Source organism: Artemia sp. Qi Xiang Cuo, chromosome 10 (assembly GCF_049724085.1).
Source record: "Artemia sp. Qi Xiang Cuo chromosome 10, ASM4972408v1, whole genome shotgun sequence".
Lineage (NCBI taxonomy): Eukaryota > Metazoa > Arthropoda > Branchiopoda > Anostraca > Artemiidae > Artemia > Artemia sp. Qi Xiang Cuo.
This window is the reverse complement of record NC_142803.1, coordinates 71,224,098-71,250,547: the sequence shown is the minus strand read 5'-3', so window position 1 is coordinate 71,250,547 and position 26,450 is coordinate 71,224,098. Positions and strand designations below refer to the sequence as shown.

Below are 26,450 nucleotides of genomic sequence, written 5' to 3'. Positions count from 1 at the left end.
GGGAGGTATTACATTTAAATGATAATATCTCGAATTTTTTTGTATTGAAAGCAGGGATCCCAAAAATTTAATATTTTTAATTTAAAGTAGAAACGGCATCCTATCAAGGTGGTATCCCGGGGGGAGGGGGTAGTGAGCTATCATATTTAAATGATAATACCTCGATTTTTTTTTTAAAGCAGGGGTGCCAATAAGTTAATTATTTTTTTTTATTTAAAGCAGAGACGGTATCCTATCAAGATGGTATCCAGAGGGGAGGGCATATGGATTTATTATATTTAAGTGATATTACCTTGATTTTTTTTTTTATTGAAAGCAGGGATGCCAAAAAGTTGAAAAGTTGAAAAAAATTAACAAGATTGTCGTGAGTTATACTTGATACAGCACTTGCATGATTTCGTCGTCCAAAGGGAATGGGACATATGCGTCTAACCCGTTTTTTTTTTCTTATTGATAAAACGGGTTTACTTTGAAAACATTCATTCATAAGAACCAGGCAGATTCACACTAAAACGAATTGGTGTGACGAAAGCGATATCGACATCACCACCTAACGTTGCGCTCGAGTGACAATTGCGCCCTTTGTCCAGTGCCCAAGTTACATTAACAGGCCAGGTCATAATAAAAGCTTTCAATTAGGGTGGTTCAAGGAGGAGTCTGACAGTCTTATGACCTCAGGGTACTAGATGTTGTAACGTTCTTAAGTATCTACAGTGGTTTAAAAAATTCGATCACTCCACAAATGATTACCAAAAATATACACAAATATAACAAATGCAACATTTGGAATATTATAACACTTTTTTCAAAGCTTTGAAGAAAAGCAAAACAGGCCAAATACCCCTAACTACGCTTAAAAGCTATTTTAAGAAGAAACTCTTTGGAGATTTCCATGGAAATGACCATAGCAGAAGCTTTGAGCCTGGGTGGGGATCAAAGGGGAGTCTTTGAGTATTTTGACCACATGTGACTTATTGTTGTGACTTTCTTAAATTTGGTAATTTTTGTGAGCATTTGGAAATCAAAGCTTAAACTCAATAGCTGATACTAAGTGTCTTAACATTTTGCTTGGATTAAAAGTGACGAACTAGGATTAAAATCACAACATCTTCCTGAAGCTACTTCAGTCTGCATATTATTTCATTTAATTACATTTAAAACGGATAAGCTTTTCATTTTTTTATCTAAGAAAATAGCTGGCACTTCATTTTTCTTCATACCGAATAAACCATTAAGTGTTTTTTGTTTCATTGTAATTGAAATGTTCTCATGTGAAGTGTTCATCTTGTATTTATCAATTTGATAAATTTACTCCTTTTAGATGCAGTTTATAATTTGACTGATATTAGGTATTTATCTGTTTATAATTTGGAATGAATCCCCAAAGGAAAAAAACGAATAATCAAACAGTTCGTGGTAACGAGCTGTAAGTAAGGAGCGACCCGGCTCAATGGTAACCAAAACTCTAAAAAACGGAATTTTGATACCAATAGATACATCAAAAGAATCAGATTTTAATTCTGATTTCAAATATATAAATTTCATCAAGTTTAATCTTACCTATCAAAAGTTACGCGCCTGAGAAAATTTGGCTGATTTTCAAAAAAAGGGGGAAAGACCCTCTAAAAGTTATAGAACCTTAATGAAAATCACACCGTCAGATTCAGCGCATCAGAGAACTCTGCTGCAGATGTTTCAAGTTCCTATCTACAAAAATGTGGAATTTTCCATTTTTTGCCACAAAAAAGACCACGGATACGTGTCTATTTGTTTGTTTTTTTTTTCTTTTCCCCATGGGTGATCGTATCGAACCAATGGTCCTAGAATATCGTGGGAGGGCTCATTGGAACGGAAATGAAAAGTCCTAGTGCCCTTTTTAAGTGACAAGAAAAAATGGAGGGCAACTAGGCCCCCTCCCGCGCTCATTTTTTTCCCAAAGTCACCCGATCAAAATTTTTAGATAGCCATTTTGTTCAGCATGGTCAAAAATATTATAACTATGTCTTTTAGGATGACTTAATCCCTCGAAGCCCCCAGGGGGAGGGCTGAAAGTTATGAACTTTACCCAATGTTAACATATAGTATTGGTTATACATTTGTTATTGGTTATACATTGGTTATACAATGTTAACATATAGTATTGGTTATACAAACTGAGTCATAGATTCGCCGTGGCATTCAATAAGATCCAAAGAATCTAATTAAAAGGAAACACACACAAAAGCCAAATTAGGCCGGTAGCCTATGAGAAATCGCAAAATACCCAAGACAATAAACAAGTCCCAATGGGGGGCCCTGGGTCTATCAAAATATTTCAATGGTTTCCCAGGTAATTTGATAGTATTTTCTTCCATCTCCGTTTTAAATGAAAAAAAAAAAAAAATCTTTTTGGCATCCCTGCTTTCAATATAAAAAATGAGGTATTATCATTTAGAAATTATAGCCCCCTACCCTCAACCCCCTATAGGCAATAATTTACAATTTTTTTATGAATCATATTTTTGGGGTAACGTTCGTTTCAATCTTTAATTCCCCAACCTTGTACATAGCTTAGTCTATATCTAAATTTTGTCTCAAAAGTTTTTTTTTGGGGGGGGGCTAAAATATTTTCAGACAGAAGATTGTATTTTCTTTAATCTTATCAGGCGTTCAACAATTGAGTATTAAACATTAAGAAAATATTATCTAAAAACAGCAAAAGAAAAAAAAATTCTGCTATCAATTTCAAAATCAAACTGTAGTGAATGTTGCGTTAAATAACTGGATTATTTTCAGAGAGAGTTCATTGACAAAGTTCATTCAAAGTTCTTGATGTAAATTTTCTTCTTTAAACTTGCTCAAATGTAAAACAAATTTCCAATGAAAGTGGTAAAGCCTTCCGTGTCTTCTAATTGCAAACCAAATGTTGAGTTTATCGATATTTACTGGGTTGGTCTCATTTCCCCATATATACGACGTATCCTATAGGCAATAGGATTTGAATGTGTTATGTCGAAAAAAAAAATGGATTCGAAATGATTTAAACTCATTTCATAAAGACGATACTTTTTTGTCAACATATGAAGAACTGTGTATATTGCAATATTTGCAATGCAATTGCATATTGCATTTGTCTGGTTTTTATGCAAAAGAACAAGAGACAAACGTTAAGGAACAAGAGATTATTGAAGAAATATGGTATGCAAAGTAATTTTTAGCAGGGAAAGTCACTGGTGATAAATCGTTAGGAGTAACACCGTGATTGCGTGAGATTCGGGGATTCGGCAAACCAAATTTTTTTTCGGGGTGACGCATAGATTTTCGGGGAATGTGCAAGCCCTGCTTGATTTCTAATCATGAAAGTCGAAATACTAAACCACATGACAAGGAAAAGCTCCAACTTTGCGGTTGACGCAATAGAAAATTGCCACAAAATTAATTAAAAGTCGACCGAACGCCGCCGCCTTTGCCGGCGGGGGCGCGCCTGCGGCGTGCCGGCGGCGTTGGACTGGGCCTCTTGTCGGCGGTGTTCGGTCGATCCGCCGGCGCGGCGCCGTAGTTTATAAGCTACTATATAGCACAGTAGAGAGAATATATAGTATCGAAAAAGGCTATACTTTCCGTAAAAAAAAGTGAAACACATTTAAAATCACAAAAGATTCATACTCCGCCTTTGCGCATGTGAGATTCTGGTGTACACATCACAGTATGCTTATAGAAAAACCTGTTTTTTGGTGTCTTGAATTCACGACTCTTGAATTCACAAATAGCAACTGAACTAAGGTTGTGACGTATTTTCTCAGAGCAAGTACGCGTGGTATAAATGTGTATCATATTTGGAAAAAGAAGACGCTACAATATACAGTGCTATACAGCTAGTAAGATGTTTTTCATGACATAAAGTTTTTCCTTGTTGCGACACTGAATCATGAAAAGAATCAAGCAGAAACTCAAAAAGCTGAATTGAACAATTGTACCTCCCAATTTATCATATAGTCAAGTATTTCAACAATCACTGGGATACTATTAACGTATGTAATTGAAAAACTATAGACTAGTCGGAATTTGTCAAAACCAACGAAGAAAACTGATATTTGGTATAAATTTATGACCACGCCAGGTCATAAGGAGACACGTTAAGAAAACAATTCTTACTTCATAATATGCAAAGTTATCGTAGTTAACATATTTTCCAGGGGGAGCACCTTTATCCTCACTATTCTCCAAGTTTTGAAAACTGTTTATAAAACAAAATCCCAAGAGGCATATAGCTAACCTAACCTAATCTAAATTTATGAATATTAGCCTATGTGTATCTTTTTAGTAGATGGCAGTGATGGTGTTTAACTTTGATATATATAAAATATTTGAAAACAGATAAAGCAGTCAAATTTCTTTACTTTTCACATTTTTGTAAAAAAAAATTGTACAACAGCAAACAGTAAGGATATTGTACAACAGTGAGGATAAAGGTGCTCTCCCTAAAAAATATGTTAACTAGGATTATTTTGCATAATATGAAGTAAGAATTGTCATAATATGAAGTCAAGTCTTCATTCAGTCATTGACTAGTTAACACAAGAGAGTTGTATTGTACCTTTTTGGATATTTTAACTTGGATGCCTGGTAAATTTTCCATTGGTTTTTTTCAGCTCTACCTTTTTTCGATCCCGCCCACTGTCATCAGTCGCTGCTAGACATTCATACACACAGGGTGTGCGGACGTATTGAGAGAGAGATTTTGCTTTTTTCATTTTTTCATTTGACGAAGCTATGCAAGTGGGAAACCGGGCGTTTGCTGAATTTAAATATTACAAGATGTGGCCTTGCAAAATTACGCAGGTGATACCTGTCAAAGATGATGGAAGTAATTATGAAGTTTGCTGTTACGGAACTGACAAAATTAAGCAGCGTCAGAGAATATATGGGCCTACGTGGAGAAATATGAAGAAGTACTGAGAGATGGCTGAAAAAATGTTCAGCAAGCAATAAGGCTGTGTACGGAGGACTCGGAAGGTTTAGCCGGGGATTTATCTGAGTCGGTTAACTTGATGGAGTCAGAAATTGTAAACCTTCGTGACGGCATACAGGATGAAATTCGTAGGAGAGTGGAAGACCAGTGCAGGAGATTAGGGAGCTCTTCGGTGACACAGATTAAGTCAGATTTTCTTGATACTGTTACGCAAGCTGTCTATGAGGCGATTGATCTGTAATTCAAGAGTAAATTTGAACTGATTGAGAATTCACTTGGCGATTTGCGGGCAAGAATTGTTCAAAATTGCGCAAAGCTCCAAAAGCTTGAAACTAAGCTGGATGATATAAACCAGTCTTCTCTTCTGATTAAGGTCATTGTATCTGGGATAGACTCTCCCGCGCGTGATTTGCCTCACCTTGGTGAGAAAGTATTGACTCGTCTTAACAGTGAAATGCGACTCAATCTTGATAAATCCGTTGTCAAGGGTGCAAGGCGTTTGGGAGGTCCCTCAGAAATAAAAACTCCGATTGAACTTACATTTTTTACTGAGGCATCTGCAGTTGAGATCCTGTGCAATCGCAAGAAATTGAAAGGTTCCCGAATCTATGTAAATGAGGCTCTAACCAGGGAAAGGCAAGAAATCTACAAGCTTGCGTGCAATAAGTTTGAATTGAAAAATGTATGGACTTTACGAGGTGTGGTTTATGTCAAGTGCGGTTCGCAAATCATTCCGTGTAAAACGATTTCCGACGTAGTTCAGATTCGCAATGTGTCATATGAACCTGTCGTCTAAATTAAGAAGCGGTGAATTTTTCTTTTCTTTTTTTTGGGTTTATGGATGGTTTTCAGTGTTTTCTTGATTCTCGGTTGAAATTAGATGTTATTCTAAATTCAGCTACCGGAAGTGATAAAGATATGCCTTATGTAAATAATCTACCTGAATGTGATTATTCTTCAGGCGACTTTCTATCGGATAAAACAAAAAATTGTGATTTTCCGATCCAATCGTTACATGTAAATGCCCAGGGGTTAGAAAGTGCATTCAATGAACTGAAGCTCTTGCTTGCATCTAGTCCTATAGACATTGTTGGAGTTTGCAAAACTTTTTTGTCTGCTAATACACCCCTTACAATGTTAGATCTGCCCGGGATGAAGTGTATTTCGCGTACAAGGTGTCAGAATGTGAGAGGAGGTCAGATGCTGTATATTCGTGACGACTGGTCTTTTAGCATTCTCAGTGATTTGTCTGTATTTGATGAAGGGTTATGTGAGACTATTTTTGTTGAAGTTGTACTTTTGGGCTGTAATCCTTTTATTTTTAGGCCTGTTTATCGTTCTCCGTCGGGTAACCCAAAAAGATTTTTTGAAGTTTTTTAACTGCTGTCGAAAAATCTGGAAGTGTTGAAAAAACCGGTTATTATTTCGGGTGATTTTAACTTTGATCTTTTGAATCTTGATGTTGAAAATAATAAGGAGTTTTTAAGTATGATGTTGTGTTCTAATTTTCTTCCAAGTGTTTCTCTGCTGAGATGATATACAGCTAACACAGCTACATTAATAGATAATATATTTTTCTCTCCTGTTTTATTGGATGCTGAAAAATCGTCAGTAATTTTGTCTGATATGTCGGATTATTTTCCGGTGATTGTTCTTTTAAATTTGAATAATAGTAATAAACAACATCGAGATTCAACAATGGATAATTCAAAAAAGCGATATACATGGATTGATTGTAAAGTTTTACGTCAGTTAATTGGTGACCATGATTTATGGTTTATGGCTCAGATGACGTAAATGCTGCGTTTTCAGATTTTATTGATAAAATGATGCAATTGCGGGATCGGGCTTCTTCAACACGAGCTTCGCATGGAAAGTTTGCGCATAAATTTGACCCATGGATTACTGAAGGTATTTTGACATCGTTAAAATATAAAAATAGAAAATTTAATAATTATTTAAAATTACACAGACACCTGAGTCATTTGAAGAATTCAGAGCTTATAGGAATAAGCCAAATTCACTTATCAGACATGAGAAGAGAAAATATTATAAAGAGAAATTTTTGGAGGATAAATCGGATATCAGAAAAACATGGCAATTGATAAATGAAAAGATACGTCCTCACAGTCGTAAAAGTACTAGTGTTAATTGCCTTGTTTTAAATGGAGAAAATGTTACAGAGCCCAATGAAATTTTAAATGCTTTTGGAGATTATTTCAGTAATATTGGTTCTAGACTTGCATCGACTATGAATATGCAACTGAATTCCCCTTCTGTTCCAGTTAATGAGCAATATGCAGAAAATTCGTTTTCTTTTTCTGGGATTAAGCCTCATGAGATAGAAAAAGTTATTCTGAAGCTTAAACGGAGTTTTTCTAAGGACGAATTTGGATTTTCGGCTCAAACCATAAAGCAAATAGCGTCGAGCATTTCACCTTTGTTAGCACATATCTTTAATTTATCTTTTATGCATGGGATTTTTCCTGAGCTTTTAAAAAAAGCAATTGTTATAGTATTACGTAAAGCTGGGAGTTCAACTGACCCTTCAGATTATAGAGGCATTTCTCTACTTTCGATTTTCAGCAAAATTTTGGAAAAACTTGCAAATAGTCGATTACAAAAAGATTTATTTGATAGTAAGATTTTACACACGTCTCATTATGGTTTTATAAAAGGAAAGTCGACTGAACTGGCAATTCATGAGCTTTTGCTAAATATTAATGATTCACTAGATGATGGTCAACACGCGTTGGCGGTTTTTCTTGAAGTCACCAAGGCGTTTGACACCGTAAATCATTCGTTGCTTCTTTTTAAACTCAAGTCTTATGGGTTTTCAGAACAAGCTGTTAAATTTTTTGCATCTTACCTTTCTGGGAGACGACTAAATTGTGTTGATAAATCTCGTGATCTCCGTTCCAAAACTTTTCCAATTAATTACGGAGTGCCTCAGGGCTCTGTTCTTGGGCCTATTCTATTTATTCTTTTTATAAATCATTTGCCTGAAGTTTTGCCTCTTTGTAAAATTATAATGTTTGCTGATGATGATGTAATTTTTGCTTCTCACTGGGACCTATCAGTTCTTTTCCAGAACCTCAAAAGTACATTACTAGCTGTAGCTGATTGGTATTTAAGGAGTTTTCTGGCTCTTAACAAAATAAATGCTTATATATGTTATTTTTACGAACTGGATATGCAACGTCAGATTCCTTCTTTTTTTTCTTTAATGGCCTTGCAATAAAACAGATGGATTTGTTTAAATATCTTGGGATTATTTTAGAGGGAAATTTGTCGTTTCATAAACATGTAAAAACACTATCGTTAAAGACTTCCCGAAATATTGGCTTGCTAACTCATCTTCGTCATTTATTTCCTAAAGCTATTCTAAAATCTATTTATTATTCTTTCGTCCACCCATATTTTCTCTGTTGCATTTTGGTTTGGGCTTCTACCTTTTCGTCTATATTCAAATCTCTCCAAATACGTCACAATAAAGCAATGAGGATTCTTTTCAATGTTGATTGTAGAACTTGAGTTAGACAACTATATGGGACTTCAGGAATTTTTCTTTGGACCAAATTCATTTAATTTCTATCTCTAGTTTTTGTCACGATTATAAAAATAGTAATTTACCTATAAATTTCTCCGGCATTTTTCCAACTAATTCTCAATTTCATAATTATCCTACTACGCATCGTTCAAACTTTTCGTGCAAAATCCGCTCGACATCGAGAGCGGGATTCAGCATCCGTCACGCTGGGCCAAAAATCTGGAACTCAATTCCTGCATCAGTTCGAGAATGCAGCAACAAGCGACATTTTCTAAGACTGGTGAAGAAATATCTTATAACATGCTAAGCATTTTGTTCATTAGGGTTTTCTTTTTCGTTGTTGTAAAATTTAGTTAGAATATGGCTGTGTATTTTCGTTGGCAATATTTTCAGCGCTAAAGTATGCCACCAGGCATGTGCGCTGTTCTGTGACATTTATTTATGTATGTGTTATAAATAAAAATATTCTACTACTACTTCTACTATTCTACTATTCCTATGACCTGACGTGGTCATACATTTATACCTGATGTTTTTCGACTAAGAAGAAAACAATTATGTTGATATGTCAGTAGTCTAATAAAGGCAAAGATATAACAAAATAGAATAGACTAAATGGCCATTCTAGAGCAAGTTCCTATATGTTTTTCAATTAAGTAGTAATTTTAAGTGTTTAATCTTGAACAATTTTAATAATAAACTTATCAAAGCATGGCTTAGATTTTTAGCTACATATACATTTCCTATTCGATTTGGAAACAAGATGATAGGGTTATATTCCTTACATAATTTTAATCATTCAATCATTTTTTTTCTTTGTTTTTTACCCATATTACTGCCAATTAATGACAGTGTTGTCATTTGCTACATAAATAAGGGAAGTTACATTTTCTAGAGCTCTATGATGATATATTGTTTTTTTTGCTCAGGTTCTGCCTGAGCAAAATATATATATTTATATATATTTTTATATATATATTTATATATATTTTTATATATAAATATATATTGTTTTTCCTCAGGTTCTGCTGAGTTTTTGTACACGTTCTTTATTTTCAAACGTGGCACCCGCTAAGTGTTAAAGCTGCATACGTCCAAAGTCTTTTGCAATAAAAATTGAATTTTTCGGTTTTCCAAATTTTTTAAGAAGTACATGATTGTGTAGTTTTCCACTTAACCAATTTAAAGAATCAAATTTTATTTTTAGTGTCATTGGTAGTGTCATTGTCAGGTTTGCTTTCAAATATTGTTCTCGAATCACTGTTTTTAAATTTTATGTAATTCTGATTAGGATTAGTATTTTTTTACTTTTCATTATTGTGAATTTGTTTTATTTTGAATTTTTTCTTGGAATTTTGTAAATTTTCTTTCTTATTGCAAGCTTTGATTGGCTTATATCTATTATATGTCGTGAAAGGGGGATTGAGACATGATCCTGAGTAAGGACTTGTAAGGTGTCTAAGACCCCCACCCCATAGTGATAATAGCTTTAGAATAACAGGGAGTGTTGACATCTAAGTCAGTTCCGCTTAAAAATCTGAAATGCGTGATCCCCTAAGCCTTAGGGATCTGATGTCATTTAAAAAATAATCTCAATGTGACTAGATAACAAGGCTCCTAAAATGTATATATAATATCCCTTAAACGAACAAATAAACGTTCGAATGTGGATAAGTATATTTATTAAACAGTAAAAACAGATACAGAAGTCTGGGTCTTTCGACTACATATACAACGATCGTCATCAGCAAAAATACTAAGTATCAAAACTAAACCTAACACGGTTCATTCACTAGATTTGTCTTAGAGAGTTCAGGACCTGGGTTCATCCAAAATCTTGTGTTGTAAATTTCTTCTTTATTATTAACTAAATGTAAGTTGAATGTATAATGAAGATGACAAAATCTTCTTCCTCTTCTTCTAATTGCAAAAGGAATGTTTTTGAATTTATTGTTATATACTTGATTGGTCACATTTCAACATATATACTACGTATTTTTGACATAATTCCTTAAACTAGGTTTTTTTTTTTCCAAGACAATATTGCCTTTCTTTGACAAACAAATAAATATTCATATTTTGATAAGTCCATCTATTAGAAAATGAAAACAGATGCAAAAATCTGAGCATTTTGACCACATTTACACCGACCGTCGTCAGCAGCGATGACGATCATTTCTGCTGTTTTCATTTCACTTGAATCAATTGCCTCGTTTCACCACACTGTGTCTCTCATTCCTGCTTGAACGGTGCTGAAGTGAGTATGCTAAAAATGTTTTAAAAACTCAAATATTTAGTTTTAATGACCTTATTTTAATGTAAATTTCTTACATATATTCATTGGGTTTTTTTGTCAGGACGGCCCTTGGATATAGGGTCGAAATACTCTTTAAGGTTAAAGTTCAGCTGTCTTATGAAAAAAAAACCCTATTGTTCTACTTGTTGTTTGTGTTTATGATGGAAAGACAGTGTTGTCTCGCAGCTATTTAGGAACCCTTGAGCTCCCCTGTTTCCTACTACTATAAAATGTCTTACCTCTTCTTGAAGTTCTGCCGTAGAGGGTCACACGCCCCCCCCTATTTTCTACCATCCTCCCCCCTCCAATTTTAACCCTAGTTTTACATTTGAATTTTGAAACAGTTTCTTTAATGTCTATGGTAGAAATTAGATAGATAGTACACACGTTTTTTTTTTCTATAATTAGTGCTTTGTCCTAATTTGTTTTTTGTTTCCAATAATTCTAAAACATTTTATTATGGTAGTTGTTATCAGTTGAGAAATATTATCGTTAGTCTATTATAAATTAAAAATAGCATATGACAATGCTGCTGTATGATGTTATATTTTTTTGTTTTTTAATATGAACTTCAGCTTTATTTCAAGTGACAAAAGGTCCTTTCGCTGAACCTGAAACAGATGTCCAAAAGGATATTATTTCTACTTGTCCTTTGAATCCATCTCTGACACAATATCTTATTGATGATGATACAAATATCATCAAGTGTATATGTGAATCCAAGTTTGTTCCTGAAATGCTTCTTTACTGCAGATTTTGCGAGACACAACAGCACCCGGTAAGTCCTTATTATTTTGTTTTTGATGCATTGCCCGATGTTCACATCTACACATCATGTTTTTCGTTGAGTTTTGGATGTTAAAAATGTACGAATGCAGGCAACAAGCTACAAATAGCAAGGTTGCATGACTTTATAGGAGACTAAATGTATTGGAGTTGGTAGGAAAATTTTTAATATTTTCAGTACTTTTTTTTAACTTTTAGTACTTTTTTATTTTATTTTTTTATATAAAATTTTCAATGCTAGACTATTTATCTCACTATAAAGTGATTATGGTTGCAACGTCAGATGCACTAATATTACAGAGGGTAAACTGAAGAATAAATAGATTAGGCAATTACTGAGGGTGCTCAGGGGCTGACCAAAAAAGGCTAAAATTAATAATACTTTGAATCTTTAAAGCAATTTTTATTTTATTATTCATCTTTTTTCTCTCATTTTAATTTTGCCTTTAAGAAGTCATGCTACAAAAAGATTGGTTTTATTTTGGTTTTAAATTTAAACTAAAAAAAAACAGGTGAAAATGATGAACCTTGTTAAACCAGTTAGTTATTCCTTCCTTCTGAAAGTGCAAGACATGTTCGTATACAGGAACTTCTGGAGAGAGAGGTAAAGTAAAAAAAATAAAGAAGTTAAGTGAAAAACATTGTAAATAAAGGATGAAATGTAAAAATCCAGGAGTTTTGGTCCCGTGAGCGCTTGGTAAGTTTTTATTATTTTGTTTTCTGATGCATTGCAAGGGCCTTATCTAAGATTTTTAGACGCATCAAAAATATGTTTTTATGAATCTATATTACATTTTTACCATTCGGACAAACATTTTGGTGGGGGAGCTCAGATCCCCCTAATTTCTCCCCTGAATGTGGCATTGCACATTGCCCATGGTTTTGTGCATTATTTTTTTTACATTATTCGTGCATTATGGCTTTTTTAGAATTTTGGGGTGCATCAAAATAGCACCCATCGTGGTTTTTTTGCATTTTGGGGTGCATCAAAATAGCACCCATCGTGTTTTTTTAGCATTTTGGGGTGCATCAAAATAGCGCCTATCATGGCCTTTTTAGTATTTTGGGGTGCATCAAAAATGCAACCATCATGGCTTTTTTAGCATTTTAGCATTTTGGGTGCGTCAAACATTGACGCTAGACAACAAGCTACACAAAACAATGCCATGTGACTTAATTAGAGAATAAATAAATATATTGGACTAAAAAATTCTAAAATCTTGGTAGAAAAATTCGAATCGCTTGGCTAATTGTTTCCACCATGATTTGTTAAATCATGGTTGCAGCCAGGGTCGTTACTGACCAAAATGCCTTAGGGGGGACAGAGGAATTTTACCGACTGGCTGGTCGTTTTTACCGACCTTTTGATCAATAATTATCATAATATCTGTTTTGAATACGATATAATCACTGCAAGAGTCGCTAAAACTGCTGCGTTTGCCGACCAAGATTCAGATTTCGGTAAATGTCCTGTCATTATTTCCATGCTCTTTATTTAAATAAATGGGAAATTGTGGCACCATCTGCAAAATCATGGTGGGAGTTGGTAAAACTGCTGCGTTTGCCGACCAAGTTCGAGATTTCTGTAGATGACGTGTCAGTATTTTCGTGGTCTTTATTTAACCGAACAAACAATTTTGGCAGATTCGAAAAATCGTGGCGCACTCTTCTTTTACTGAGTGCCTAAAACCCTTGGGGGGGGGGAGCCTCTCCCATCCCCTCCATATATGACGGCCCAGGTTGCAGCGTCAGTTGTAATCTAGTAAAAAAACGAACTCTAGCCTTTGGTTTCTTAATGATGGCTAATATAACTCTTCTAAATCCATGTGTTTCAATTTTCATTGCTTTGTCGGTAGCATAGAATTATTGCTACAATTGGTTTTTAATTGGGATAGATTTAGACTAAGAACCAGGAGAAAATGGGAATCTTTACCAATCAGTTAATTATACCTTGCTTCAGACAGTCCGGTACTTGCATGTATGGAGGACTTTTTTGGAGGGGGGGGGGGTAAGTTGAAAGCAAAAAACTTAGAAAGGTAACTGAAATATATATATATATATATATATATATATATATATATATATATATATATATATATATATATATATATATATATATATATATATATATATATATATATATATATATATATATATATATATATATATAGTGCCGGGCCCATGCACGCTGCGGGCTTCTATATTTGGATTCTCATTGTCGCTTGTCTTCTAAACGCAGACAATTTGAGCCTTTTCTTGGTGTCATGATGTCCAAATGCGCCTTAAATTAGAAGTAGTGCCTTTGTAAAATTACATATTTTTGTTTTATTGGACATTTAACTTTTGCCTCAGCTTGTCTTTTGTCATTATGAAAGATATGTCGCCGAATCTGTTTTTCTTTTAATTGTTCAGGAGGTGGGACAGACACTTCTTTTTTTCAACGATTTATCAAGTCCAGGTTTTTGATTTTTAAAGGTATGGTAGGCATTGATGACCACCTTTGTTTCTTTTAATTGTTCCAGTGGTGGGACAAAAACTTCTTCTTTTGCCTTGGCTTGTCTTTTGTCATTATGAAAGACACGTTGCCGAACATTTTCAAAGATATGGTGGGCGTTGATGACCTTATCCATTTCAAAATCCAAAACCCAATCATCATCGCTATCATTTTCAATTTGTTTGGTTCGTTTCATCTCGACATGTCTTACGTCATTTTGAAATACATATCGCAGAATCTGTTTTTTTAACAAACGTATGCTAGGCATTGATGATCATATAAATGTTTAAATCCCAAACCCAATCCTCATCATTTTCAATTTTGACACGTTTTGATTCTCGCTGCCCAGTTTGATTTTCATTGACTCGCTCACATGCTCGGTGTCGCATGTCTTCTAACCGCGTGTGTCTTTGCTCTTCATTTTCATTTTTTACACGCCGCCGCTATTCTTCTAACCTCGTGTGTATTGCTCTTCATCTTAATTTTTTACACGCCGCCGCTGTTCTTCTAACCGCGTGTGGATTTGTTCTTCATTTTCATTTTTCACTCGCTCACATGATCGGTTTCGCATGTCTTCTAACTGCGTGTGTCTCTGCTCTTCACTTTCATTTTTGACACGCCGCTGCTTTTCTTCTAACCGCGTTTGTCTTTCCTCTTCATTTTTATTTTCGACACGCTCAAATGCTATGGGTTGCATGTCTTCTAACTGTGTGTGTCTGCTCTTCATTTTCATTTTTGACACGCTCTAATTGTCGTTTTCGTACATCTTCTAACCGCCCGTGTCTTTGCTCTTCATTTTCATTTTTGAAAAATTTTTGGATTTTGATTACTGCAGACAAATTAGCAATGACCTGTGCTTCATATATAATTATTGCCAGTTTATAAGGATAATATATATACAAAATTAAATGTATGTCTGAGTGTCCTGTATGCATTACTACACTGTTTATCCCATCTTCAAGAAACTTTAAGAAATTGTTGGGTAAATTCTTGTGAAGGTTTTAGGTATAAAATCACCACCCACCCCCCTCCAAGGCACTCTTAATCGTTCGAACTCTCGCGCTGACTGACCTAAATAGAGACCTAAAGACAAATACTTGACAATTACTTCTATTCAAATTATTCACATTTTCAAGATATTAAGGATACATCGAGCTACCTCCTCTAGGATACATCGGGCTACCTCCTCTTGGATAGCTGTCTGGTGGACAGTCTACTAGCCTTGAAAAATTGTTACGAAATTAATGGTATCAACCATATAGTGACGAAACATCATAAATCAGAATGTAAAAATAATTGGAACTAAACCTCCATTGCCAAGGCCCCATGGAGTTTCGTAGCAATTGTAACCCATGGATTACGGTCTTGGAGCAATCCATACGGCTATATCCATGAGTAATAAATGTTTATGTTTCCATATCACATCTGCAGATGCGTTTTATTATTGTAAGTTAATATTTGTATGGTAACAAGTAATTAGCTAAATACTATTAAAAAATAGTATTTATTAAAAAGTAATTAATATGGTAACCTAAATGATACAATGATACAATGTATTCATAATTGTATCATTGTATGATACAATGATACAATGTATCATTGTAAGTTAGTATTTGTATGGTAACAAGTAATTAGGGAACTTGTGATATAAATTCTGTGATATAAATGTAAGAAGCAATCGTCAAACTCTGTTTTTTTTTATTTTCATTTCAACGATTTTGGGAAGAAATACCTGAATTCTCCTACAGAACTGTTTCAATGATACAATGTACAATGTACAACAATGATACAATGTATTCATAATTGTATTATTGTATGATACAATGATACAATGCTACAAATGATACAATGTATCATTGTAAGTTAATATTTGTATGGTAACAAGTAATTAGGGAACTTGTGATATAAATCTGTGATATAAATGTAAGAAGCAACCGTCAAACTCTGTATGTGCAATGTTTTTGCCTGAATTAAAGTTGTGTAGTATTTATTCTGTTTAATGAACACCCGTAACGGTTTATTGCGCAAACTTTTATTTCTTTGTCTACGGTTCATTTTTGATTATAGAAGAGTCTATGTCCTCGGGCTTACTATTCATGGCATTAAACGCCTAAAATAATGTTATGAAAAATCGGAACTTCTGTGTTTCGAAATCAAAATTAGCAATTTCATATTTAAGAAAGTTCGGTCATCTTGCCTACTTTTCATAGTGTTACTCCATTACAATACAATAGGCATCAAATCAAAAATTTCGGAAAATAATCCAAAACCTAAACCTAAAGCAAACGAACTCCGCCCTCTCCTAAAAAATAAAACGTGAAAAGGAAAAAGAGATATCTAAAAGGGTAAAATAAAACCAATTAAAGCTCATAAAACTCGAAACATCGTTCTCGGAGTACCCCGCGAAAGGCCAACTTATCATCTCGATCGCGAACTGGAGATAATAGTAACTTGTATGAAGTGACGATATTCAAAAAAAAAGAAATTGTATTCATAGCACAAGGTCTGTTCGTTCTGTCTTGTTTATCGTTGAGAATGCATATTCAAAAATAAATACTAAACAGGTAAACTGGAAGCCATGTTTTACGGACATTTACAGCAACTCCATAGAACAAGCAACACGATGCTGGTTAATTACAGAATAAAAAAAAGAATTTTTTACTCTGGAATGAGATATACAAAAGGAGAAAATCAAACTAATGAAAGTCCACACAATTCAAAACTCGGGTATAACCCACGAAATGCCAATTACCGTTTTGATCATGGACTTGAGAATGTTCCTTCCTTCCACACTGCTGGTAGGTGAAAGGAGTGCTGGGGCTGACGCGAAAGAAAAAATGTTTGCATGCACGGTACAAGGCCTTTTAAACTCCTGTCCTATCACTATCATTAAAAATACACCTCTAGAGAAATCTGGGGCAACATTGTAAACAATCCCGCAAATATTGTTTAGTTGAAGGAATTCGTCTAGTTCGTGCAAGTAATACGTTTTTATTGAATTGAACTAACTGTTTTATTTGAATTGAATTAAATTTATAGAGACAAAAAAAAACAAGAAATACATCAGTGAATAGCGAGATCCACGGTAGTTTACACACAAAAATAACAAATGTTTCAACTTGTCTCCCCCGTAAGGCTCTATGGCCAGGAAAAAACAGGGGAGAAACAAAACGAAAAAATAAACAATTACATCCATCAAATATTTTTTAAATAGTAAACTCGCATCACCAACCAAAACAATACCCCCTCCCTCCCCCCCCCCCAAAAAAAAAATCCGGAGACGTCAACTCCTTGGAGAACCGGGGAAAAAACTAATTATTAGCAAGAAAATCTCTAATGCACTATTTGAAGATACCAAACGAGTGGCAACCCCGTGTAGACTCCGGGAGAGTGTTCCAAATTACGTTAAAAGCTATCAGAGGGTTAAAGTCGGACCCTATTGACGGAGTATAAGGTATCTGTAAATTATTGGAAGCGCAGAAACAATAAGTCGATTGCTCAGAAATAAAAGATGCATCACTACATAGGGCAGCAGGAAGCTGGCCATATAACCTCAAAAAATTGAAAGAAGCACAAGAGGGAAAATAAAGAGATCTCAAGTCAAGCGAGGGCTTAAGTGCTAATTTCATTTAGTTAATTAAGTACTAATTTCATTTAATTAATATATAGCATTAAACAAACTTTTCGTCAATACTTTAGTCAAAAGGGCTTAAAGTTATTTCCGGACCAAATCTGTTGTTAGACAGGTCCAGTGAAGATAAAAATAGCTTTGTTCTCGTTGTGCTTTAGAACAACCGAATTTTAAAAGGTTTCAGTATCACAATCGTTTTTATTTAGTCAATAAGTTTGATGTTGTTGGGTCTAGGGGTTCTTAGTTGAAATTCTTCTTTTTCCTGTTTTTATTATAAAACAGCAAGAGTTAAAAAGATTTAATTATAGCTAACCAAGATATATATGTGCCCTTTTTTTCGCAATCTTTCACATGTTTTATTTTTTTTTTCAAATGTTCTTTTTTCGCTGAAATTATTTTGCAATCATGTTTGTGGGCAATTTTGAAGCTATGATTGTGTCCCAGCGACTGGTTTTCTTTGTTTTTTAATTAGGTTCTTCTATTCTTTAGATATGTTACGGCTTTCAGTTGGATCAAGCTACCGTAGCTACCGACCATGTTTGTGTCGAGTGTTCAAAGAATCATGATTTTTATACGGCAGTGGACCTAAAGGATCTAAGTAATGAAGAAATACGGGTGAGACAAATCATTTTCAAATGCTCAGTACAAATAATTGCTATTTAGATCGATTACATCATATTTTAATTTATCTTTGATCACTGTGCAATCATCTGCAGCAACCTAAAAGGCGTTATGTAGCGCAAATTTAATTAGAAACTGCAAAACTGCGGGGCTCCAGCTGTTGAATCGGTCCCAGTATTGATAAATCAGGAAAGCTTTACCATGATTTATGGCTTTTTTTTGTTTTTATCTGAAAGACCAATTTTTGGTCTTTCGAAAATCCCCAAAATCCCCGAAAATCCATAAAGACCAAGTATTTTGGGTTTTCTTTTAGCTTTTCCGAAAGAAAGTAGTATTTTAAAAAATCTACCACAAATAGTTATAAAAACGTTAATAAAGATTAATCGTTTGTATTTAACGTTAAAATTCATGTATTCACGAACCTGTGTATTCGTAGATATTTTCGAGAACATAATTTTCTTTTGGGAATAATCCAAAAAAATTGTGGATATTGCAAGCACTGGACCAGTTAGGGCTGCTTCAGAAGAGTTGACTACAAATCATCTATGGAAGTTTCCCATTGCCTTACTCTTTTTATCTAAAAGCATTTGAATTTGACCCCCTTTTTGTCCGTCGTGACACTGTGCCTGAAATTTGGCTCAACCCTGAAATTTGGCCTCCCCCATCCCATCTACAAAAACTTCTTCCTGCCTCCTTTTGTCCCTCGTTGATCCCGACCCCCCAGAGAAACGGCTGAGAAAGTTCCAAAACCGACAACGATTTACTCCAGGTCATAGCGTTGTTTTCGATGCTTTGTGTCGAGTCTTGTTCTTGCTTTTAACAATTTGTAGTTTATGTGCTGTGATAACTTTTGTAGTCAACAAATTTTTGTTGTAGTTGACTATATTCTAATTACTATTGTTTTTTGTTTGTTTGTTTGCCTAAAAAATACCATGTTTCGTTCATGCGTTTCGTTCATGCCTATGTATAAGGGTATTTAGGGGAAAACAGAAACTTCTAAATACCTTAGGAAACGAAATCATAAACGAAAAAGGACTAATCAGTTGATAGAAGTGTTTGAGGAGATCGAACACTTCTCGAGATCGAGATCGAACACTTGATCGAGGTCGAAAAATGTTTGATAGATCGAGGAGTTTGTCGGTAAATCTAAGCCTTGCAACACAATGCATTTTCGATTACACGAACTTTGCACAAAAATACATCATGCGTATTGAACTACTGAGGAAGAGGGAGGGGGGTCGAATAAGAGACTCAAATATTTACAGATTTGCATTAATAGCAGTCAATAACTATGGTAATCCTCATCAATAAACAAATATTTCTGGAGATACAGGCTGAAGAAAAAAAAATTTAAAACTGCAGAAAAAATTATATCATTTTTGAAAAAAATTATTAGTTAAAAAATAATCTTTGGTTGGGTAGCATGCTTTAAAATTGTGAACTCAATATCTTTGCGACCGACAATATTGAACCACACTCCCCAATATTTCTAGGTACATTCTTACCCCCTCCCCTTCTCACATAATTATGCATATAAATTATTACTTGTAAAGAGTTTATTCTTGAAAATTATTAACAAGGTTATTATAAGATACAGAAGACGATTAAAACTTCAAGGACAACAATATTCATAACAAAGCTGACAATAACAAAGGGATGGGCTTGCTTGATCGTTTTACAATATCTGTTACCAATAGATATAGTTAGGGTTGTCAGAAGCAGTACATTTCGTGTATTTATGGTGGATCTTTTTTCTGAAATAGTGACTCATGAGTATCCTAAGAAATTAGTATATTTTAGTAGTTTTCATTAAAACTAGGAAGTTTGAAAAATAATTGGCAATTTATGCACAAAATTGGCAATGTTTGTACGCTTTTTTTAGGTAGGCCTACTCCTTTGTCATTTTAGGACCACCCACATGAAAATTGCTTTAGGTCGTACTTTCTGGGGCTAGTGGCCTACCAGAACTTTTTCAAATCAAGTGAAAATGAAAGAGAAAACTGAAAAACGTGTCATATAGCAATAAAAAAGGTAAAGATGTACTAAAGAAAACTGACCTATTAAATTATGCAGGCTTATATTAGTTTTGACAACATTTTTGCTATAGGGACACAAAACTGGAATATAGCCAATTAGTTGTCTGATATCTCGACTATAGTTTAATATACTGTAATGAAATGTACTCTTTTTTTACCATTAAGATAATGAGCTGCACAAAGTGAAGTTGCAACCCTGGGAATAGTTGAAGGTTATTCGTTTTTTACTAAAAAAATTTTGTCTCTTGCGAACATGATGACTTTTAGCTATGTACCTCTGTTTCGTTACCTCCCTAATTATTAATTAGTTAATTAGAAAGTGTCCCTCCATTGGTGCCTTTAAAAGAAATTGTTGAAGCATATATTATTATTTTTTTTGTATTATTATTTTTTTATATTATTTCTTCAATGCCCATGTGCGGTTGATGTCTATGACGCAAGTTGGGACTATGTGTTGTTTTGATTATTTGGCTTTGTATTTTCCTATTTACTGTCTGCTTATGTTGGAATTTTTCTCCTTTTTTGCTTTTCTCCTTTTTTCGTCTTTTGTTTGTTGTTCTTTCTCCCTGCATTCCCGGTCATAGAGCCAGTTGGCGCCAGGTATTAGTGTTGGGTGTTTTTTATGATCAAATCTCATCTCACCTTTCTTTTCACTACATTCGTAAGTACGTATCACAGTCTAATTCAATATTGACAGCGAATTTGAGGCGATCAAAATAATTTTTTACGGATTTTGAGTCCTATTATTATTTCCTGATTGGTTGCCTCCTTCTTATCAAACAGATTGTACTGATTCAAATATGAGAATCCTTATTCTAATCCTCTTCCGGTCCACAATGGAGTACCCAAGGTATTCTCCTAGGCTCCCTCCTTTGTCCTCCTTTCTTTCCTTTTTTTCTCTCCCTCCCTCTCCGTTTTCTGCCAGTTTTTCCCTCCTTTCTCCTCCTTTCTCTCCCTTTGTTTTTTCTCTCCCTCCCTCTCCGTTCTGTCAGTTTCTCTCCCTCCTTTGTCCTCCTTTCTTTCCCTTTGTTTTTTCTCTCCTTCCCTCTCCGTTTTCTGCCAGTTTTTCCCTCCTTTCTCCTCCTTTCTCTCCCTTTGTTTTTTTCCCTCCCTCCCTCTCCGTTCTGTCAGTTTCTCTCCCTACTTGGTTCTCCTTTTTCTCCCTGTGTTTTTTCTCACCCTCCCTCTCCGTTCTCTGTCAGTTTCTCTCCCTCCTTTGTCCTCCTTTCTTTCCCTTTGTTTTTTCTCTCCTTCCCTCTCCGTTTTCTGCCAGTTTTTCCCTCCTTTCTCCTCCTTTCTCTCCCTTTGTTTTTTCTCTCCCTCCCTCTCCGTTCTGTCAGTTTCTCTCCCTCCTTTGTCCTCCTTTCTTTCCCTTTGTTTTTTCTCTCCTTCCCTCTCCGTTTTCTGCCAGTTTTTCCCTCCTTTCTCCTCCCTTCTCTACCTTTGTTTTTTTCCCTCCCTCCCTCTCCGTTCTGTCAGTTTCTCTCCCTTCTTGGTTCTCCTTTTTCTCCCTTTGTTTTTTCTCCCCCTCCCTCTCCGTTCTCTGCCAGTTTCTCTCCCTCCTTTGTCCTCCTTTCTTTCCCTTTGTTTTTTCTCTCCTTCCCTCTCCGTTTTCTGCCAGTTTTTCCCTCCCTCCCTCTCCATTCTCTGTTAATTTCATAATTCGACGCTGTATTATTAAACAAATAAATATATTTTTATTCCCCTCTGACAGTGGCTCTTAAGCTTTTAGTGTTATTAATTTTAAACATAATTAAAAGAAACTTTTCAAAGAAATGTAAACATCCGAAATAAAGCCTAAAACGAGCAGAAATAAAGTAATACTAATTCATATTTAGAACGAACACAAGTTAAAATGAATAATAACATCAAGAATAAAGGAAGCAGCAGAAAAGACCAGAAAGTACCACGAATAATAGTAGCACTACCATCCTCCTAAGCTTCGTAAAGACCAGAGGGCCATTTTTTTCTTTTTTGAAAATAAAATACTTTTTTTTGTCCTTTCGTTCTAATCCTTTATTGGAACAAAACCCCTTGCAGTAGGAGCAAACTAAGTGGTCTTTACATTAATTACTTTTTTGAACGTATAGATTACAATTTTGACTCCTCTTTAAGTATACATAATTGCTACACACAATAACTATGAAACCCACTTTTGGACTATTTCCTATGAGCGTACATTTGCAGACACTGGGGCTTGCCTCAATGACACCATTGACAGCTTTCCCTTCTGTGAGTATAGGGACGATTCGAAAATACTTTCCTCTATCTCTAGAGTTTTCTGTTGAGGAATAAAGAGTAACTAATCGGTTTTATTTCCTCTTTTTCCTCTATCCAAAGACTTTCCTTAGTGTGTGTGTCTCTTTTTCTCTCCCTCCCTCTCTGTTCTCTGCCAATTTCATAATTTGATGCAGTAAAATTAAATAATAAATATATTTTTATTCCCCTCTGACACTGGCTTTTTTCAGGAGGGAGGGGCTATAAAAAACACTGAAAAACCCATCGAAAATTTGTTTATTTTCATTTTTGTTACATTTCAATGAGTCGGAAAGCATTTTGGGGGAGGGGGGCTTAGACACAGGATAGTTTCCGAAAATACTTTCCTCTATCTCTAGAGTTATCTCTAAAGTATTCATTCATGTTAAATGGTTAAATACTGTTGTTTTATAAGTTGTAAAAATTCTAATTGAAAACCTGGTCTCTCATTTCACAGGTTTTAGATAAAATTAAAATAATAAAGAATTTAAAAAAAAAACTAAAGAAATGAAGGTCGAGAATGGGATTTATTAGGCCTACGAAAATACTGAACGAAACAAGACGAAAATAACAAAGACGAAGACGATAAAAACAAAATCACAAGAACAAACAACGTGGAAATAAAAGAGAAATAAAAACCAAAATGGGAAGAATTAAAAAACTTACAACGTGGAAAAGCCAACAACAGACAGAACCAAAATTAAAAACTTTAAAACCAAAATAAATCAGCTCCAAAAGGGAGCCACTCAGCAATATCCATGACTAACAAAAACAGTGTTCTCGATAAATACTAGGTAAGTGATTCTGATGTGGATGACTTAGTGATTCTTATTCGTCATTAAACACCATAGTCTGTCTTCATTTCTTTAATTTTTATTCTTTGCTATGGCAGACCAATGCGGTTTACGAAATTCGTGAAAAAATCTTTAAAGTATCCATTTCAAAATGTAATCAAATTACGCCTCATTCAATATTATATATATTTTGGAGTCTCTGACTGGCGAGATAAAGATTAGACCTGTGCATTTGCTCTTTTCAGTGCCTTGCTTCACTTTGTAATAAAAAAAAATGTATCAAATTGCGCCACATTCAGTATTATATATATTTTGCTACTACTACTACTAACAGCTAACCGCAGAACCAAGCCGCCTGAGGCCAACACAGCTACGCACACTCTTCCTCCATTACAGTCTATTCAAAGCTTTCCTTTTTACACCATCCCAGGAAGTTTCCATTTCCTTTAAATCCTTCTTTGACGTTTTCTCGCCCCAGACGAGGAAAACCTGCTTTCCGTTTTGCCCTAGACGGTTGGCCGAAAAGGACAATCTTCGGCAATCTGTCATCCTTCATCCGCACAACGTGCCCTAGCCACCTCAACCTTTCTTTCATTATAGTCATAGAAAGCGGAATTGAACCACATTTTTCGTACAGCCTACTGTTTGAAATACGGTCAGTCAGCTGGGTACCCAGAGCAATCCTTGAGCAATTTCTCTGGAAAACATCTAGCGATTCTTCATCCGCTTTTCGGAGAGCCCATGCTTCAAAGCCATGTTTGACCACTGTCATCACATTCAATATTATATATATTTTGGAGTCTCTGATTGGCGAGATTAAGATTAGACCTGTGCATTTGCTCTTTTCAGTGCCTTGCTTCACATTTTAATCAAAAAAATGTATCAAATTACGCCACATTCAATATTATATATATTTTACTACTGCTAACAACTAACCGCAGAACCAAGCCGCCGTAGGCCAACACAGCTACGCATACTCTTCCTCCATCACAGTCTATTCAAAGCTTTCCTTTTTACACCATCTCAGGAAGTTTCCATTTCCTTTAAATCCTTCTTTATGACGTCCTCTCGCCAAAGACGAGGAAAACCTGCTTTCCGTTTTGCCCTAGACGGTTGGCCGAAAAGGACAATTTTCGACAATCTGTTATCCTTCATCCGCACAACGTGGCCTAGCCACCTCAACCTTTCTTTGACTATAGCCCTAGAAAGTGGAATTGAACCACATTTTTCGTACAGCCTACTGTTTGAAATACGGTCGGTCAGCCAGGTACCCAGAGCAATCCGTAAGCAATTTCTCTGGAAAACATCTAGCGATTCTTCATCCGCTTTTCGGAGAGCCCATACTTCAAAGCCATGTTTGACCACTGTCATCACATTCAGTATTATATATCTTTTGGAGACTCTGATTGGCGAGATTAAGATTAGACCTGTGCATTTGCTCTTTTCATTGCGGCACTTGCAACACTTTGCAATCAACAATCCATCATTGTATGCTTACTATGTATATTTAATATTAACAAACATAGTTACTCTAAATCCATCTCCAATCCAAATCCAAGTTACTCTGAATCCAAGTTAATACTGCACGTATGAACCTTCCTTGCTGTCGGTTTTTCTGTGTAAAGGTTTTCAATGTTAAATGACGGGTGTTCGTCTTCCATTATATTTTACGTCTCTGTGCCTCTTTCAAATCGTAGATAATCATGCGTGGTAATCTTTTCCCACAGCTATTGGGTTAAACAGTGTTGTTACTTTGTTGTTTTTTTTTATTGAATCCTGGCAGAGCTTTTGTAGCTTCTTTTTTAGAGGTGAGCTCTAAAAAGGCTTCTTAGTTTTTTCCCAGAAGTCTCTTTTTTATGCTGAATTTATTGTTTCAAAAACTAAAGGCTTTACTTAGAATAACTATATTGTAACTATGTTGAGCTCCTTTTTGTTCAAACAAGTCTTGGACTCCTTATTTTTATCCTGGGGCTCAAGAACAATTGGGCTGCTCCTTGCACAGTACTTGCATAAGGCATGGAAAGGAGAACACTTTCAATTCTGCGTTTCAAATCTGAAATTGTGCTTTCGTGTGAGTGGATTCTTATGAGATGCCTGTTCTCTCTGAGGAGTAATGCACCAACAGGGTTGCCAACTCGCACACTTTTCGTGTGAAATACACTTTTTTTTGCCTCAGAGGGTAAGCGGAAGAGTGAAAATCACTCGTTTTGGGTGTTAGTTTTCATTCGCTTTGAACGTCAGTAGTTGGCAACTTCGTCAGAAGTTTAATTAACACAAGGAACAGGGTTACGAAATTGCACTCTTTTTATTTGAAGTATACTCTTTTATGCCTCAGAGGTGATACACAAGCTTTGGCAGCCGTGCGGATGCAAATTTTTTATTTACACTCTTTTTGGACGTCAGTAGTTGGCAACACTGAACACAAAGTTGTAGTTAAAAGTATTATAAGCGTCTAATCCATTCCTTTTTCAACTGCTAATCCCATTTGAATTTGCTATGTATTTTAAAGTCGTAATCAGATTGCTATAAGACCTGTGGTCCAGTTTACTTCTTTGTACTGAGACTACAATTTATACGAGGAATGCATTTATTGATCTAACGGATATTAACTGTTAACCCTTCAAAGGTTAGAACCAGGTGCACATTAAAGAGTTTTCAAAAAAAGCACCTTAATGATAAAATTATAGATGAGGATTGGAGAAATAGCAGTAATAGAACCCTGCAGCTATGCTTGGAGTTGAGGCACAAGCCCATGTAGGCTACTAGTTGAGGCACAAGTCCAAGTAGGCTACTAGTTGAGGCACAAGCCCAGTAGGCTACTAGATTTTACCTATAGGGAACATTGAATACAGTGAACACAATTTAAAAATAAGGAAATTATATTAGTTATAGATAAATTAATAATAGTCATTCTTGGAGCAAAGGCACTCAGCATTCAGTTCATAGCAGCGGAGGAGAATTTACATATCTTCAGGAAATTTTTAGGTAGGGTGCTGATAAACCTACCTCAACCTGCTAGACCTGCTAGAAAACTC

At 35.1% G+C, this 26,450-nt stretch overlaps 1 protein-coding gene across 1 annotated transcript in view; it reads left to right on the top strand.

Moving 5' to 3' along the window:
- Window positions 1–26,450, top strand: part of LOC148948124 (uncharacterized) — a 108,411-nt gene that overhangs the window by 67,823 nt on the left and 14,138 nt on the right. Inside the window, exons 7-8 of the mRNA XM_089096103.1 lie at window positions 11,385–11,575; window positions 18,198–18,323. Coding sequence (XP_088952229.1) covers window positions 11,385–11,575; window positions 18,198–18,323 — 317 coding nt within the window. The remainder of the gene's footprint in view (window positions 1–11,384; window positions 11,576–18,197; window positions 18,324–26,450) is intronic.